We start from the raw sequence: 14646 nt of genomic DNA, 5'->3' as shown, positions 1-14646 counted from the left end.
ACATCATTGCTATGCATCCTGTTAACAGCTGAGTTAAAAGGGCCATATCTTTTGAATGGATATTCTCATGTTGTGCATGGGTTTCACATTTTTGGGTGTTTATTGTTCACAGTGAAAAAGTGAAAACTGCATTATTCCGTGTTTTTCCAGAGTTAAAAAGGTCGCCTCTGAAATGGGCGGTTCAGAACAGCTGCAGGTTTCTACGTAGAACCTTGCTTCAGCTGAAATCGACCAATCGTCATTCATCTTAAGTCGTTTAGATTTCAGGTTACCATACCGATACCTCCTGGTGATTCTGGCTCGTACATATAAGGGCGAATAACTGATCCTAGAGCAGCCATGTTTTCTACAACTTTGGAGTGACAGTGCAGTGCGGCCGCCAACATGCAATCCGATGTGGGGGAGGGACTACGCGGTCACTCCAAATACTGTCAGTAGCTAAGGTCTGACCTTTGAATGGCAAAACGGCTTGTTGTTTCAGGAGGAAGGAGAGGCTCCGAAAAATTATTAAATTAAAATATGTGTACAATTTTTACTTTACAATCGCGATTCAAAAACATTAGAATAATAGAAAACTGACTGCATAGCTAAGATATGTCCCCTTTAAGAAAGAAAACAGTTATTTGTTTGTTTGATTTGTTTGATTATGTCTGATCATTATGTAACTCTCCTTCTTGTCCTCCAACACCATGGTTTGTGTTATCACATCAAAAAAATGACATACAAGGGAGTTATGTTTTTCTTTCACTTGCTTCTAAAACAAATGCATAAACTAGCCAGATCAGCAGTAATGCTTTTGTCCACAGGGGGTGCCAAAATCAACACAGAATAAAAGTCCCTCAAAGCTGCTTTAATATTAAACATTCGTAAAGTTAGGTTGATTGGCTTTCAGCACAAAGCTGGCACTGCTTTCTACACACAGTATACGTTTTCTTTTCTCTAAGCCTCTGACCTCTTTCATGTTATATAACGCTGGTGTGTGGTACTTGATTTTTATCACACCGTCACACACACAAACACACGTCAAACGGTCCAGTGGTGTTTACGAGCCTTGTCACAACAACCAGTCAGAAACTTTTTTGTTACGACAAACCGATCAAGATGACAAGGTTGCAGACTCGGCGTATAGAAAGGGAGAAAAATTCTTCGAAAAACGTGGCCGACTGTCTGCAGTTCTCCATCATCAGAACTGTGTCATTCCTTGTGCTTCCAATATTCTCTCTGGAGTTTCTCCTGTAAGAAAAACAAGTGGACCCAGACCACGCAGAGATGGGCCAGGCGAAGCCAGGAAAACACTTATGTTTATCAGGCAGAGTCCTAACCGTTTCCACAGATGTCAATCAGGCAAAGTGACTGTGACGGCTCCAATTAGGGAGAAGGGTAAAAATGGAAACAAGGGGACTGAGTGAGAGCCGGCGCTGGGTAACAATTCTGATCTGACAGCGACAGAGCACGAGGACAAAGAGAGGAGTTGTGCTGAAACTTATGTCATTAACAGAATATTACCGGCATAAATCAGCTGATTTGGTGCATGAACTTATAATCATTTTAGAGATGTCGCTACGACAGCTTCTGAACTTTGGAACTCCTCATCTTACTTCAGTGGTTTCTGTTGTTCTATCATCCTTCGAAGAAATGTCTGGCATTTTATTATTCGTCTCGTCTTGGTATTGTTTGCAGAACTTTTTGAAAAAAAGGCTTAAAAATAACATTTTTAATTTCCGCTCTGTCAGTTTGTCTTTGACCTAGTTTTGCTTTCAGCTTATGTGTTTGTTTCACAAAAGTACGAAAGCAGTTTTAATCTACGTTGGATGCTGCTCCATCTCTTCTCAACCATGCAAACGCTTTAATTTTGCAATTCTTGTAAATTGCAGAGGTTTCCTCTGAAGAGTTGCTTTTTGTATATAGGCTCTCAGCGCTGTGACTGTAATCGCCAATTTGCAGGCTGGATGCCTTTAGTCTGTGTTTACATGTACCCACGTGAGTAAAACAACGCTTTGGAAATGAAACTAGTTCCCAACAGTCTGCCGGGGGGACTGAGAAGTCAGTGGGCCACACAATGATGAATTTACGACAGCAGGATCCAGCGTAATAGACCCGAGTGGGAGGTTCACACATATATTTATGGTGCAGTATTGGAAACATGTGAAAAGAAGAAAAGCACGTAGCTGGAACAAAAGGGTGGACCCCATGCTGTAACCCCCGAAAAAGGAGCTAGAAGCCAATTTCTAACGTAGTATTTGAATTGTCAACAAAAAGCCAGCGTGCCCTCATTCCATCTAATTTTCCCTTGACCTTGCATATATATACGCAGCACTGTAGAATGTCTACTTACCAGGGACGTACGACCACACAGAAACCCAAGAGTGTGTGTGTGTGTGTGTGTACGCGTGTCTGTGCGTGTGTGGCCACTCTACCATGACTTGTCAATTAGCCTAGCAAAATGGTGATGTAACACGGGTCAAGAGAAGGTTAAATAAACAGAACACACACTTCGCTAATGCTGAAAAAAAAAAAAAAAGACACTGGCAGAGTCAAAGTACCATGTTTTTCCACTCACGTACAAGACCTCTGAAGTGTGTGTAGGAGTGTGTGTGTGTGTGTGCTTGTATTTGTGTCTTACCTGGAGTGATGATTATGCTGTGGGCCTCTTTAATCATGTCGACAGTCTGATCTATGTTGACCTCTGTGTGTGTCCCTGTGATCTCCATCGGCTTTCCTGTACCGGTGGAGGACGTGCCGTAGCCTCCCAGGATCACATTAGCCAGGGAACGGTTCATGGCCTGAGAGGGGAGAGAGACTGAGCTGTTATTTAGTGTTTTTTTATGATTAAGTTTTGCTTTCACCTTGTTGACTCTTTACAGAAAAATACTACAATCAGAAAAAAATTACAGGGATTCTGTCTTAAAAAGAAACACAAATTTGTGACCTGAGATTATATTTACAACAAGGACTGCACTCTGGTAAAGTAAGAGACCCTCCTGGTGGACAGAGGCGGAACTACAACAAGTGCTTTTGCTTTGACACACTCTGATGTTTGCTCCTCTTCGATCCGAGACTGAGCTCCACTCACCACACACATAATATACGACAGAATGGCTCCAGACGATCCAATGAGAGCTCCGACGATGGTCAGTAGGTTGTTGTTGAGCAGGAAGCCCTCGGCGCACAGAGCCCAGCCTGAGTAACTGTTCAGTACTGTGATCACCACGGGCATGTCAGCGCCGCCAATGGCCGCTGTCAAGGTGACACCCTAAAGAAGAGAAGACGAAAACAGGAAGAGGAGTTTCATCCAGTGGTGTAACCAGGGAAGCTGTTTATTACAGTGAATGCTACAGCAGATACATGGAGCAGATGTGAAGGTGAGAAGTGATCCATAACACATTGGTACTGGTTAAACATCACTTTGACACCTTTAATCCTATGAAAACAGACCTCTTATGACCAGAACTTATGAAGAATGAAGGCCTTGGAGTTCCGTGTCGTTCTGTTTTTCAGAAACACACTCGCACTCTCCTGTCCATCTCTTGGAAGCAGCCGCTTTGAGGACCCTGGTATGATTTTCTCTGACTGTTATTTGTCTTTTTGGGCTCGCCGTCTTCGGACATTACACTCTGTTAGGGCTGTCAACGAATATTCTGTATTCGAATATATAATCAAATTGTAATAAAAAACAGATATTCGGTTGTTTAAATTAATATTCGATGTTAAAAAAGCACTATCGCGGCTGTCTCGCGAGTGTTATCGTTTGTCCTCTCGCACACTCTTTGTTATGAAACGTCTTTAAGCGGCTGCTTGACAGTTGTTTAATAACTCTGCTGCATTGATAACCATTAACTTAAACTCAGCATGACTCAGCCTCGGTTGTTGGTTAACTTGGCCTCCTCTTTGTACCGGATGATCACCGTGTCTCTCCATGTTTCATCCCCTGGGCATTGTCTAGCTGTGAGTGACGGCTGGCCTCAGACATGAGGGGTACGCTTCATAGATTAGGGGTGGGAATCGCAGAGTAGCTCAAAATATGGCCAATGATAATATCATGATACAGCGATATGGGATGATTGATATATTGTGGATCAGATATCATGATATGATTAACTCCTTCACATTAGCCTCATTCATGTCACAGTCATAAGCGCCACTGTGAGGAGTCGTGAAGTAGTGACGTGGTGAGTCAAAATCACAGGGAAATTTTTATATATTATTATATATATATATATTATATATAGTTTATATTGGCACTTAAAAGTGTAGACCCTGAATACAAGACGATCCCACTTTATCACATGTATTCACGCCTTATATTCAGACCAATACCGTACATTTGCACTCTGCTCATAAGAATTAGTCTACCTTAAAAACAAAAACACACAGTTGAGAGTTTTGTGAATTGTTTTTATAAATATATTGTGTGCAAAAAAATCTGGTGAAAACTACAGACACACATCTTTTATCTATGACAAACGTTCAATACTGTTATCAGTTACTATAGTTTATTGACTTCTATAAGCATAAAGACCTCAACGCAACAAAGTTTAGAAGTTTTAATGAAAAAATAATCAACAGCAGCTGAAGGAAACGAACGCGTTTCAGCCCAAAGCTTTCGTCAGCGTTACGCAAACAAATGTGGGTGTGACAAAAAACCATCAACACCAGGTCACCTGCCAAATAATGATTAAAAAACATTTTCCTTTCCTTTTCTCAAAAAACAAAACAAAAAAACAATTTAAGAAAATAAAAGCTCCTCATTTAACCCCAGAGGAAACTCTGTTTGTAGGCGATTAATCCAAAAGGCCTCCCTCTGGAGGACTTCCTTGTCTCTTTCTGCTGAGATTCATGGTGACCGAGTCTGTTGGGTGACAAACTCCATCGCCAGCAGAATTCAAATGTCTGCAACAGGGGACTTCTCAACATTGTTCCTGATGCTGCTTTCATGTTCAGAGATACGAACTCTTTGTTTTACCCACATAAGGACATTTTAGGAGTAAGTACGTGTGAGCTCCTACATGTGATTCTACCTCTACTTTTTTTCCTGCCTGTGTGGGGATGTAACAATTGATCTGATTTAATCATGGCATCGTAATTAACACAGTTGGAACACAGATAATTGCCATGGGGAGGAGAACCGAGAAAGCGCAAGGGTTTCACATTGCGTAAATTCGATTTTAATACATTTTTTTTCAATCTAAAAAGTGGACTGCGTCCTATACACCGGTGCGACCAATATACCAGTCTAAAATGCAGACAGAGGTATGTTATTGTGTTACGGTGTTTTACCCAGATGATGGCGCTATAATCTAGCTAAAGTTGGCGGTTGTTAAGTGGGGACGTCACACCTCACAATGTGCCTCAGCGCGGTTTTGTGTCCGTTTCAAGCGCCATTGCAGCCGCCACCCTCAAAACAATCAACGTTACAGTAGGCTGCTAGCTACCGCTTGTGTGTGTTTTGAATGTGTTTCAAATGAAAATTAAATGGAATAGTGTTGAAATAACTTGTACACATGTTTTTATTAATAAATAGCTAAATAAAACCTTTTGCCCTCTGGGATACCTCCCAAAACAGACGGCGTCTTAAATATTTTACGATTCCTCAACTTTTTTTTAAGCAAATATTGGAGGGTTAATAAATTCTCAGCCAACACCTGGGTCACTGGATAGAATGTGCCAATGTTTCTTAGGTACTTTTTCACCTCTTTCTCAGTTGATCAGAGATGTTGTCAGAATTACAGAATGTTTTCTGAGGGGAAGAGGATTAGGAGGCAGAAGACTGTCTGTCTTTTTCACGAAGCAAGCATGTAAAAGACTAATTTCGTTCCTTAAAACAGGCGACCAGTTCATTAAACGCTGGCGAAAGCTTTGGGCTGAAACGCGATTGTTTCATTCAGCTGCTGTTGATTATTTTTTCCTTAAAAGTTAGAAACTTTATTGTGAGTGCTGACGTCTTTATGCTTACAGTATTACGGCACCGACAACCTTTGTAGTAGTTATTATGCACGCACTGGCAAAAAATGTCTATTCCGGTAAAATTAAATAATTATTAAAAGAAAACAATTTATCTTCTACTGGAAGAAATTCTGCCTTTTCATTTTTTATAATCAGATTCTCCGTCTCTCCATCATCTGTACTGTTTTTGTTTAACAAGAGCCAACTGTAGTTATCTAAGCAGCAGGAGTGTGTGCCGACTGACATGATCGATTAGTCTTGTTGCCTTACAGTAGGTGTATTTTTAAGAACATGAGCAAGCAAGTGAAACACACCAAAGTTAATGATATATTATACTGTGCTCCAAATACTGATTAGAGATCAGCTGTTCAACTGAAGTGATATCCATCTAACGTCTCTGGGGAGGCACTGATACTTTTTCTGGGACTGAGTCCACTCTCTGATTTTCCCCTGAACACGTGTGAATATGCAAAGCAAGCAAATATGCAGAAACTGTAAAATTCAATTATTTCTACAGTTCTTACATTAGTGTGCGCTCCGTGTCTGGATTCACCTGATTATGATCTATTCTGTAGAAGCAGTAGAACTCAAACGTCAACATCAGCAGTGTCTCCAAAGACTGTCTGATTACAAACAATGCCCAAATATGTCTCCATTCATTGACGTTTTGTCCTTTGTTCACACAAAAACAATGTGAGTCATGTGATGATCAGAGGCTATTTCATTGCTATATGCAAAGCTAGGATAGGATTTAACACCTTTGAAATGTACAGGGTTGTAATCAGAGGTTGATCTTACACTGTTTAGTAACAGTAAGCAAAACATATCTATATGCAGTTGTTGAACATGGACATCCTTGTCTCTGACAAACTCTTGGGCACATTTTTGGAAGTTAAGCATGACGTCACATTGAGTCTAATACCAGGAAGCAGGAATCTGACAGTTTTAAAGTCACTACAAAGAGGCTTCACTCTGGCTAACTACTGTGCTTTAAACCAAATAAAGTAACAGATTTTCTTTTTAGTTGCGACTTACTTGCAATTAGCGTGTCTTAAGTTTGCAGAAATTAGAACATCATGACGCAGATTTGTAAAAGTAAAAATGAAGCTTTGTCAGGACTGTCCTCAAGAGAAGAAGAAAACTACTTTTAAAGCGCTTGTTTGTTTTTGTTTGTGATGCATTCGAGAAAGTCAGGGAAAAGGCTTTCGCGACGAATTGTGGACAAAGATGAGAAGAAAGTAAGCGCAGTTATGTGTAGGCTAACACGTGTGTGTGGCTTCTAACTGCGCATGACAGCAAGTGGACTTTTAATCTGAAATAACTAGTGGATTAGGATCTCTGGTTTTATCAACACGACATGGATAACCGGAAACATGGATGTGTTTTATGAACTTTCTTGGGAGAAGGCTGTGTCACACAGGTAGGACAAGAGGTCTGTTTTGACAGCTGATTAGCGGTAACTTGTTAATAGTAATCAGCTGTGAAGTCGGTGCTGATCGTGTCTGTTTCTCTTGGCTGGGGTCGGGTCCGACATAACTAAGTTCGGGGCCAAGCTTTCAAATAATAGAGGGTCTGGTTCGGTTCCAGGTCGCACAATTACGGGTCTCTTAGGGTTCGGTAACGGAATCTTGGACCCGTGAAGACCTCTACAACAAACGGACTACAAATGGAAACCAGAACACTTGTCACACAGCTACAGATTTTTCTTCTGACAGGCCTTTCTGAGTGCAAAAACAAACACAGAAATATACAGAAAAAGCTTGACATACCATGACAGCGGAAAGGGCAGAGACAGAACCGAGACAGGTGAGGCCTGTGGTGTAACTTGGATCCAGCATGAAGGGAATCATCCCACCAACACTGGCTGCCATGAGGGTGCCGTTCAGAGCATGACGAGCAGGGAGCATCAGAGGAGCGCTGCTCAGAACACCTATAGGAGAAGCAAATAAACTCATTTATTTATCATTCAGGTTTATAAAAAGTCCTACAGGTAAATATGGAGAATGTAAATAAAGTTTACTGGATGTATACACCTGCAGCCAACACTTCAGACTTGTCATTAACCGAACATCATGTTCATGCATAATTTGTGCTTATGAAACTCTTGCAGCCTACATGGGAATTACAGTGTGACTGCCAGGACTGGGGCCAGCACTTGAACCCAGTGAACCCTTTTTTTTCTCCCCTTTCACAGCAGGCGGCAGTGAGCACGAAGCATCAGACCTTCTCTTGTACGGCCAAGCTAACATATCATCTGTCTGCAGCAATTAAGGGACTAGTGATCCTTTTTCACTCACATTAATACAGAAAATATGTTCCTTTAACACTGGACAAAAGATCTAAAGATTCCACAAATTGCTCAAGTAATTAAATACCTATCAATAGAATAAAGGCATAAAATAAAGGAAATACTGATGTATTATTTATAATAAATTAACCAAGGATGTGTCACATGAAGTAAACAACAAAATCCAGAGAGAAGAAGAGAAGAGAGAAACAATTTGGAAAATGTCGGGAATTGATACCTCTCTGCGAGCTGTGAGTAAAATACATCTGGAGGAGAAGTATTTTAGCTTAGCTTAGCTTAGCATAGCATAATGCTAGCCTCGTACTTTAAATTCCATTTGTTTCATCTTAACATGGAAGAAAATGTAAAAGCCACACAAGCTCATTTTTGTAATGTCAAAACATTTTTCTACATCTACAACATTTCTTTAAAAGGTTTTCTGATGCGTACCATGCAAAATAGAACATAACATAAGATTAGATAAGCTTTATTGATCCCACACAGAGGAAATTTACTATTACCCTTTTCCCACCGAAATTAGCAGGTTTTTCAGACCCACGAAGAGCCACTTATAGATTGTCTCTTTTCCCATTGCCAGTGGACTATACTCCTGTCGGTCTCTTTTCTGCTGCGTCACCATCTGACGTCACAAACGCGCCCGAAACAGGGTTAGTAAACAGTGAAGATGTTACGGTGGTTAGGTCTTTATTGTATCTATTACTCATTCAGTCTGTTCATCAAACTTGGCACGGACAAATTTGGAACGATGTTCGAGCGCTGCTTGGAGGGAGACGTGTGGAATTTGTAGCTGAGATGACAAGGAGTCGCTGAAGTTACCGACAGAGCATAGCATCACGCCGGAAAGGGGGCGGAGATTAGTGTGCCGACACAGGTTTTGTGTTCTCATCAATGCCGATCGGAGCCGAGGCGATAATTACCCGTCTGAATGCCGATTGTAGCCTTTCCCACTCAGTAAAAAAGCCGGGTCTCAGCGGGTTTTTAGAAGAGTGGGAAAGCGGCTAAAGAGTAAATCATAAAGAGCAAAATAGCAAACACATAATAGAAGGGATGTCCCGATCTCAACTATGGGATCGGAGCCGATCTGGGCATTCTTTAACTGATGTGGGATCGGCAATTTGAGCCAATGATCTCACCCTGATCATTTACATCAGCTGTCCACAATTTGCTGCAAATGCACGAGTACCCTAGCATGTCAGCAGTGTGGAAATATCACAAACTAGAAAGCAAAAACAGTCCAACAGCCACTTGCAATATATGCAATAGGATTGTTTGGCGAGGCGATAGCAGTAGAGCTGCGTTCAATACTACCATACGACATCTAAAACTACGGCGCGTTCACTAAAGCAACAGAGGGAAAGGCTGCTGCACCGAAGCAACAAACTCTGGACCTTAAAAGGAAGGATAAATATCCTCGAGAGGATAAAAAAAGATTGAACATCTTTTAGTAAATTTGTTTACTTTAGTTATTTTTGTAAACAAACAAAAAACAGCGTGCAGCTCTATTATCTAAGCAAAATATCGGATCGACATTGGATTGACAGATACACAATATTGGGGGGCTAAAAAAGCTGATCGGGACATCCCTACATAACAGGTTACATTCTGCATGCAGTTTTGTAATCTCTTTATTTGCCTGTTTCATCAACTGCGTGCTGAACGTGCTTTTAAAATATCATAACAGCAGTTTTGTTTTTCCACACGTAGTATACCGACTGTGCTTCTCTCACCTTGCAGTTTGCCGTATGCCACCAATGACCCGCTGAAAGTGATCCCACCGATGTAGGTGCCAAGGTATGCCACTATCTTAGTGAGGTTGGCTGCGGGGTCTGTGGCAAAGTGGGGGTACTCGATCATGTATTCAGCCACACAGGTGAGAACAGCAGCCAGACCCACCAGGCTGTGGAAGGCTGCCACCAGCTGAGGCAAGTCAGTGATCTGGATCCTCTTAGCAATGGCCAGGCCTGGAGAGAGAGAGAGAGAGAGAGAGAGAGAGAGAGAGAGAGAGAGAGAGAGAGAGAGAGATAACAAATAAATAAAGTGCAGTGGCCCTGAAAGACCCACACTTAAATCACATGCAAATTACAAGCACATGCACACACACTGCTGGGAAGAGGGTCGGTGTGAGGAACCAGGTGTTGCTTATGAGGCCTGTTCGGGGAAATTCCTTGTTTGTGAGTGGACCTACACTTCCTGTTTGTGTGTGTGTTTCTGCAGGAAACCTTGTAATGTTGCTGTATCTGGAAAAAAGCATCACTGTCTGTCTGGATAGTTTAGTCTAGGATTCAGCTTTGTTACTGGAACAATTAGCATTTAAATGATCAAACTGTCCCAAGTGAGCAACACATGATGCCGGCCTTTTCAACAGACCTCCTGGGTCCGGCGGGGATGTTAGTCATGTTGTGTTTGATATAAACATCACAGACTCTCTGCACACCTGCTGCTTAATCTTTCCAAGTTTGGAATACAAGCAGGGGCACAAAGAAAAGATGCAAAACCCACGTCTACAATCCAACATCTGCTGCAGCACAATTCTGCAAGTTTTAGAGTTTTTCTGCCTTCTTCTTTTAAAAGGAGCAATCAGCCCCTCGAAAAGCGACTGTTCTCTGTAATCGATAGAAGCAATAATATTTGAAATTAGCGCCATAGCTGTGGAGAAAGTTGTACAAACAGCTCGTGGTTTCGCCCATTCTACATTCCTACAACACCCAGCGTGCACTGTGCCCCTCCCTCTGAAAGGAAATGCCCTGCGAAAGTCGCTTGAGTGAAATACTACTGTTTTCCAGTCAGTGACATTGATCGCTGCAGGCAATGGCTCAGAGCGGTACAGAATCCGAAATACGACAAGAATAAACCGGTGAATTGTCTAAAAAAATCTTCAGGTCTGCAGTCTACATTTCAAACCTGACCATTTTGAACGAGACATGACATCGGAGGCAGGCGTCCTAGATTGAAAAAGTGTAGTTTAGCAAGCTCCCCGGCCTCCGCCAGATAGCGTATTTACGTAGTCTGGCGGAGGTTTTCCAGGGCCCATTGGAGAAGCAGATAGCGTCCTCCAAAGGCACAGAGTGAAACTACATTTTTTCCTACCATAATGGCATTAGCTCCCTGTAATAGAATGATAGGACTGAGGTTGAAAATCAGCGAACTGGCCCTTTAACATAAGTACACACAGACTTACCGGCAGTGCCACCGACAGCCATGGCTGCGCTCATCTGTGCCAGGAGCTCAGGACTCGGTTTGAGGGCTCCCAGAGTGGCAACAACACCCCCTGCGACTCCCATCATACCCAAAGCGTTACCCAGACGGGCTGTTTTCTGGTTGGAAAGCCCAGCCAGGGCACCGACACAGCACAACCCTGAGCCCAAGTACATCATCTGGTGAGAGAATTAGACAGAGAATGGAAAAAGCAGGTTATAGAGAAGGATTGAGGCACCACAGAATGAGAAATATGGCAGATTGATTTTCTTGGAAGGGCCCGTACAACATCTGGGAAAACAGAGAATACATTTGTAGCATGATTAGCTGACTTTTATATAGTCATTGGCTGGTTGGGACCAATTCTGAGGGATTAAGAAAGCTTTGGTAGGAAACCACAGATGTAATCTTTAACTTAACATGTGGACACGACTCAAAACACGCTCGCACACCTGTTCAATGTTGTATCCAGACTGCAGAGCAGCAGCGTAGCCTCCGACAAAGACTCCACCAGGAAGCAGGTAAAGGTAGTTGTGCTCTGGAGGATCAGTGGGACGCTTGAACATGTCCAACATCTTCTTGGTCACCAGGAAACCACCTTTGGGAGTGAGAGAGAAACGATTCACCTTTACTTACAAGGATTAAAATGACTTTTAATACATAAAAAACATAATTTAACAGTAAAAGATGGTAGAAAAAGAGATTTTCGACAAGGAGCCGAAGCACCTGATACATGAAAAACACCTATTTTTGGACAACAGGTGTTTTAAAGCCAATAGCTAAAAAATGTTGCCAAGCCCAATAACCAATGTTAGGAATTTAATGAGTCTACTTCATGTCAGTGTAAATATTTCAAGAAGAAAACCTCAAAAGTGTTTGACCGGGACCAGACGGTGTCTCACACTTTACAGGAGGAGATCACATTACCGCATGTAAGTCTCCCTTTTTCCCTCTGGCATGATTGTAGCCACGTGCACACACATGCACCCGTACATACAAGGGTGAATCAGAGGCTAGCACCTGTTTCTTTTCAGTTCATGTGATTTTAGTTGTAGACTTAAAACATGTAAAAATAATAATAATAATCTGACTTCTATTATTGCAGACCAATCTGAGTCAATACATCAATATGGAGGAATGTTCACATATTTAACAAAGCCAGTATCCACTCATTGCTTTTGGTTATTTCTTTTTTTACCCAGAAATATGTCTGTTAAACTTTAGTCAGAGAGCTCGCAGGAATAGAAGCAATTCAGCAACACAAAACTAGAGACTAGAGTCATGCTAGCACCTCTTTGAGGCTGTAACTAAAGGCTAACATGCTCAAACTGACAATGCTTACATGCTGTTGTGAAGCATATGTAATGTGTATGCTAAATTTAATGTGTTAGCATGCCAACATTAGCTTATTTTGGACAATGACCACGTTTCATCAGCGTTTTGTAATAAACCAGTGGGCCAGTCCACCTGAAACTTTTTCAGGATCATCTGCAGACTTTTCTGAGTCGTTATTAAGATCATTTCAATATGTCGATCCTTTTTGAAATTGTATATTTTTAAACCCTCAATTTACCATAAATGCTCATAAATTAATTCAGATTAATTGTATTTAATATGAAATAATAAATTCATAAACCTAGGCTGGAGCTAAGCTACTCAGTTTAGAGTTTGGGCACCAGAAATGTTGAATGTTTATATCTTGTACTTGTTGACAAAGTGTGGTGTTTGCATGTTCTCCCTGTGCATGTGTGAGTTCATTCCATTTTTTTTATAAAAATAAATTTATAATAAATTATAAAGTTGTGCTGTATCATTAAAAACTGCATGTCCACAGATGAGGGCCATTTGTACCAATGAAACAAGCATGTGTCCATTACTCCCACCCACCTTAGTTTTGGACCAATAGAAAAATGATTGACAATCTGTCATGAATCACTCAACTCACTCAGGTCACAACAAACCGTTCCTGCAGCTGTCTTGCTACTGTTCATTTTCTGAAAGCTTTTAAGATCAATTACTTGAAAAGTATAAATGCTGTTGAGTTGAGTCCACAAGCAATTTGAATAAAAAGTGTGTTTTAAAGTGTATAAGTGGTATTAACATGATTCAAATTGAAATGTTTTTCTGTTTATCACTATGAAACAGGTCTGAAGTATTTATGTTGATACGTTTACAATATAAATAGTTCCAATGGCATCTAAGAGTGCAAATGGTAGTAAGCATTATGCTTAATGGGTGTTACGATTATGAGGGGGTCCTTAGAAAATGTTCTCCCCTGTGAGGGGTCCCAAAAAAAGTTTGAGAAACCCAGATCTAAGGTCAGTACTTAGTCATGTCCAGATTTTATGCATCTACTCTCTACTTTCTGATTAAAGTGGGTGTAGCTTATAACAACAACGAACGAAAATGATCTCACAAACAGTGAAAGTAAAAATTCATTCATCATTTGGTCTATTGCTCATTCATTCATGTCATTTGTAATTTGCATTTTTTTCAAGATTTACTCAAAATCCTATTTTTGACATCTGGTCCTGAACTGGTGATCTAATTGTACCAATACTCATTCACAGTTCTCTACAGACTATACTGATCTTAAGTAGTAAAAGACATTTTCAATATGCTGTTCTGATTCAATTATAGCCAAAACATTTTTTTTCAAATTAGCTACAAATGCGCCACCTTATCAGTGAAAATTATAGCAAACATCATCATCAAATGTTTCTGAAAGTAGACATATATTTATATACTTTAACAGAGCCTCAGCATGTATGTTGATGACCTAAATTAATTACTTTAGAGAAAATCAAAAGCTTTGCATGTTAAAAGTACATTTTTATGTGCAGGTAGAATCAAAGGCACAATCATGGAACCCAAAAATCTTAATGTAATTCTTCCCAGGACATTGGATTTGCAGTAGGGATGCGCCAATTGAGATATTTGGCGATATTTTTTCCCGATAACTGTAATTTTGTCATTATTAATGCCCTCGTCTGGATTACGGGCCAATATTAACTTGAATTATAAAACAGAAATTTATTCAGGCCTTCATCACACTCTCTGAGAAAGCATGAATTCAATCTTTCAAATTCCCAAAACATATTTTTATTTTAACTTCTTTCACATAAAAATCTTTTCAAAAAGAAAAGCCTCTTTAGCCTGTTTTACAATCACATGCCATAGTACAAACATTTTCCAGTGCT

At 40.7% G+C, this 14646-nt stretch overlaps 1 protein-coding gene across 1 annotated transcript in view; it reads right to left on the bottom strand.

Annotated features, from left to right (window-relative positions):
* Positions 1 to 14646, bottom strand: part of nnt (nicotinamide nucleotide transhydrogenase) — a 44978-nt gene that overhangs the window by 9963 nt on the left and 20369 nt on the right. Inside the window, exons 13-18 of the mRNA XM_069673555.1 lie at positions 11899 to 12044; positions 11430 to 11625; positions 9979 to 10212; positions 7713 to 7873; positions 3074 to 3253; positions 2624 to 2783 (exon numbers count right to left, since the gene is read on the bottom strand). Coding sequence (XP_069529656.1) covers positions 2624 to 2783; positions 3074 to 3253; positions 7713 to 7873; positions 9979 to 10212; positions 11430 to 11625; positions 11899 to 12044 — 1077 coding nt within the window. The remainder of the gene's footprint in view (positions 1 to 2623; positions 2784 to 3073; positions 3254 to 7712; positions 7874 to 9978; positions 10213 to 11429; positions 11626 to 11898; positions 12045 to 14646) is intronic.

This window comes from Semicossyphus pulcher, unplaced genomic scaffold (assembly GCF_022749685.1).
Source record: "Semicossyphus pulcher isolate SPU_LCO1_2020_fin unplaced genomic scaffold, fSemPul1.0.p SCAF_22, whole genome shotgun sequence".
NCBI lineage: Eukaryota > Metazoa > Chordata > Actinopteri > Labriformes > Labridae > Semicossyphus > Semicossyphus pulcher.
This window is presented reverse-complemented; position numbering and strand designations above follow the sequence as displayed.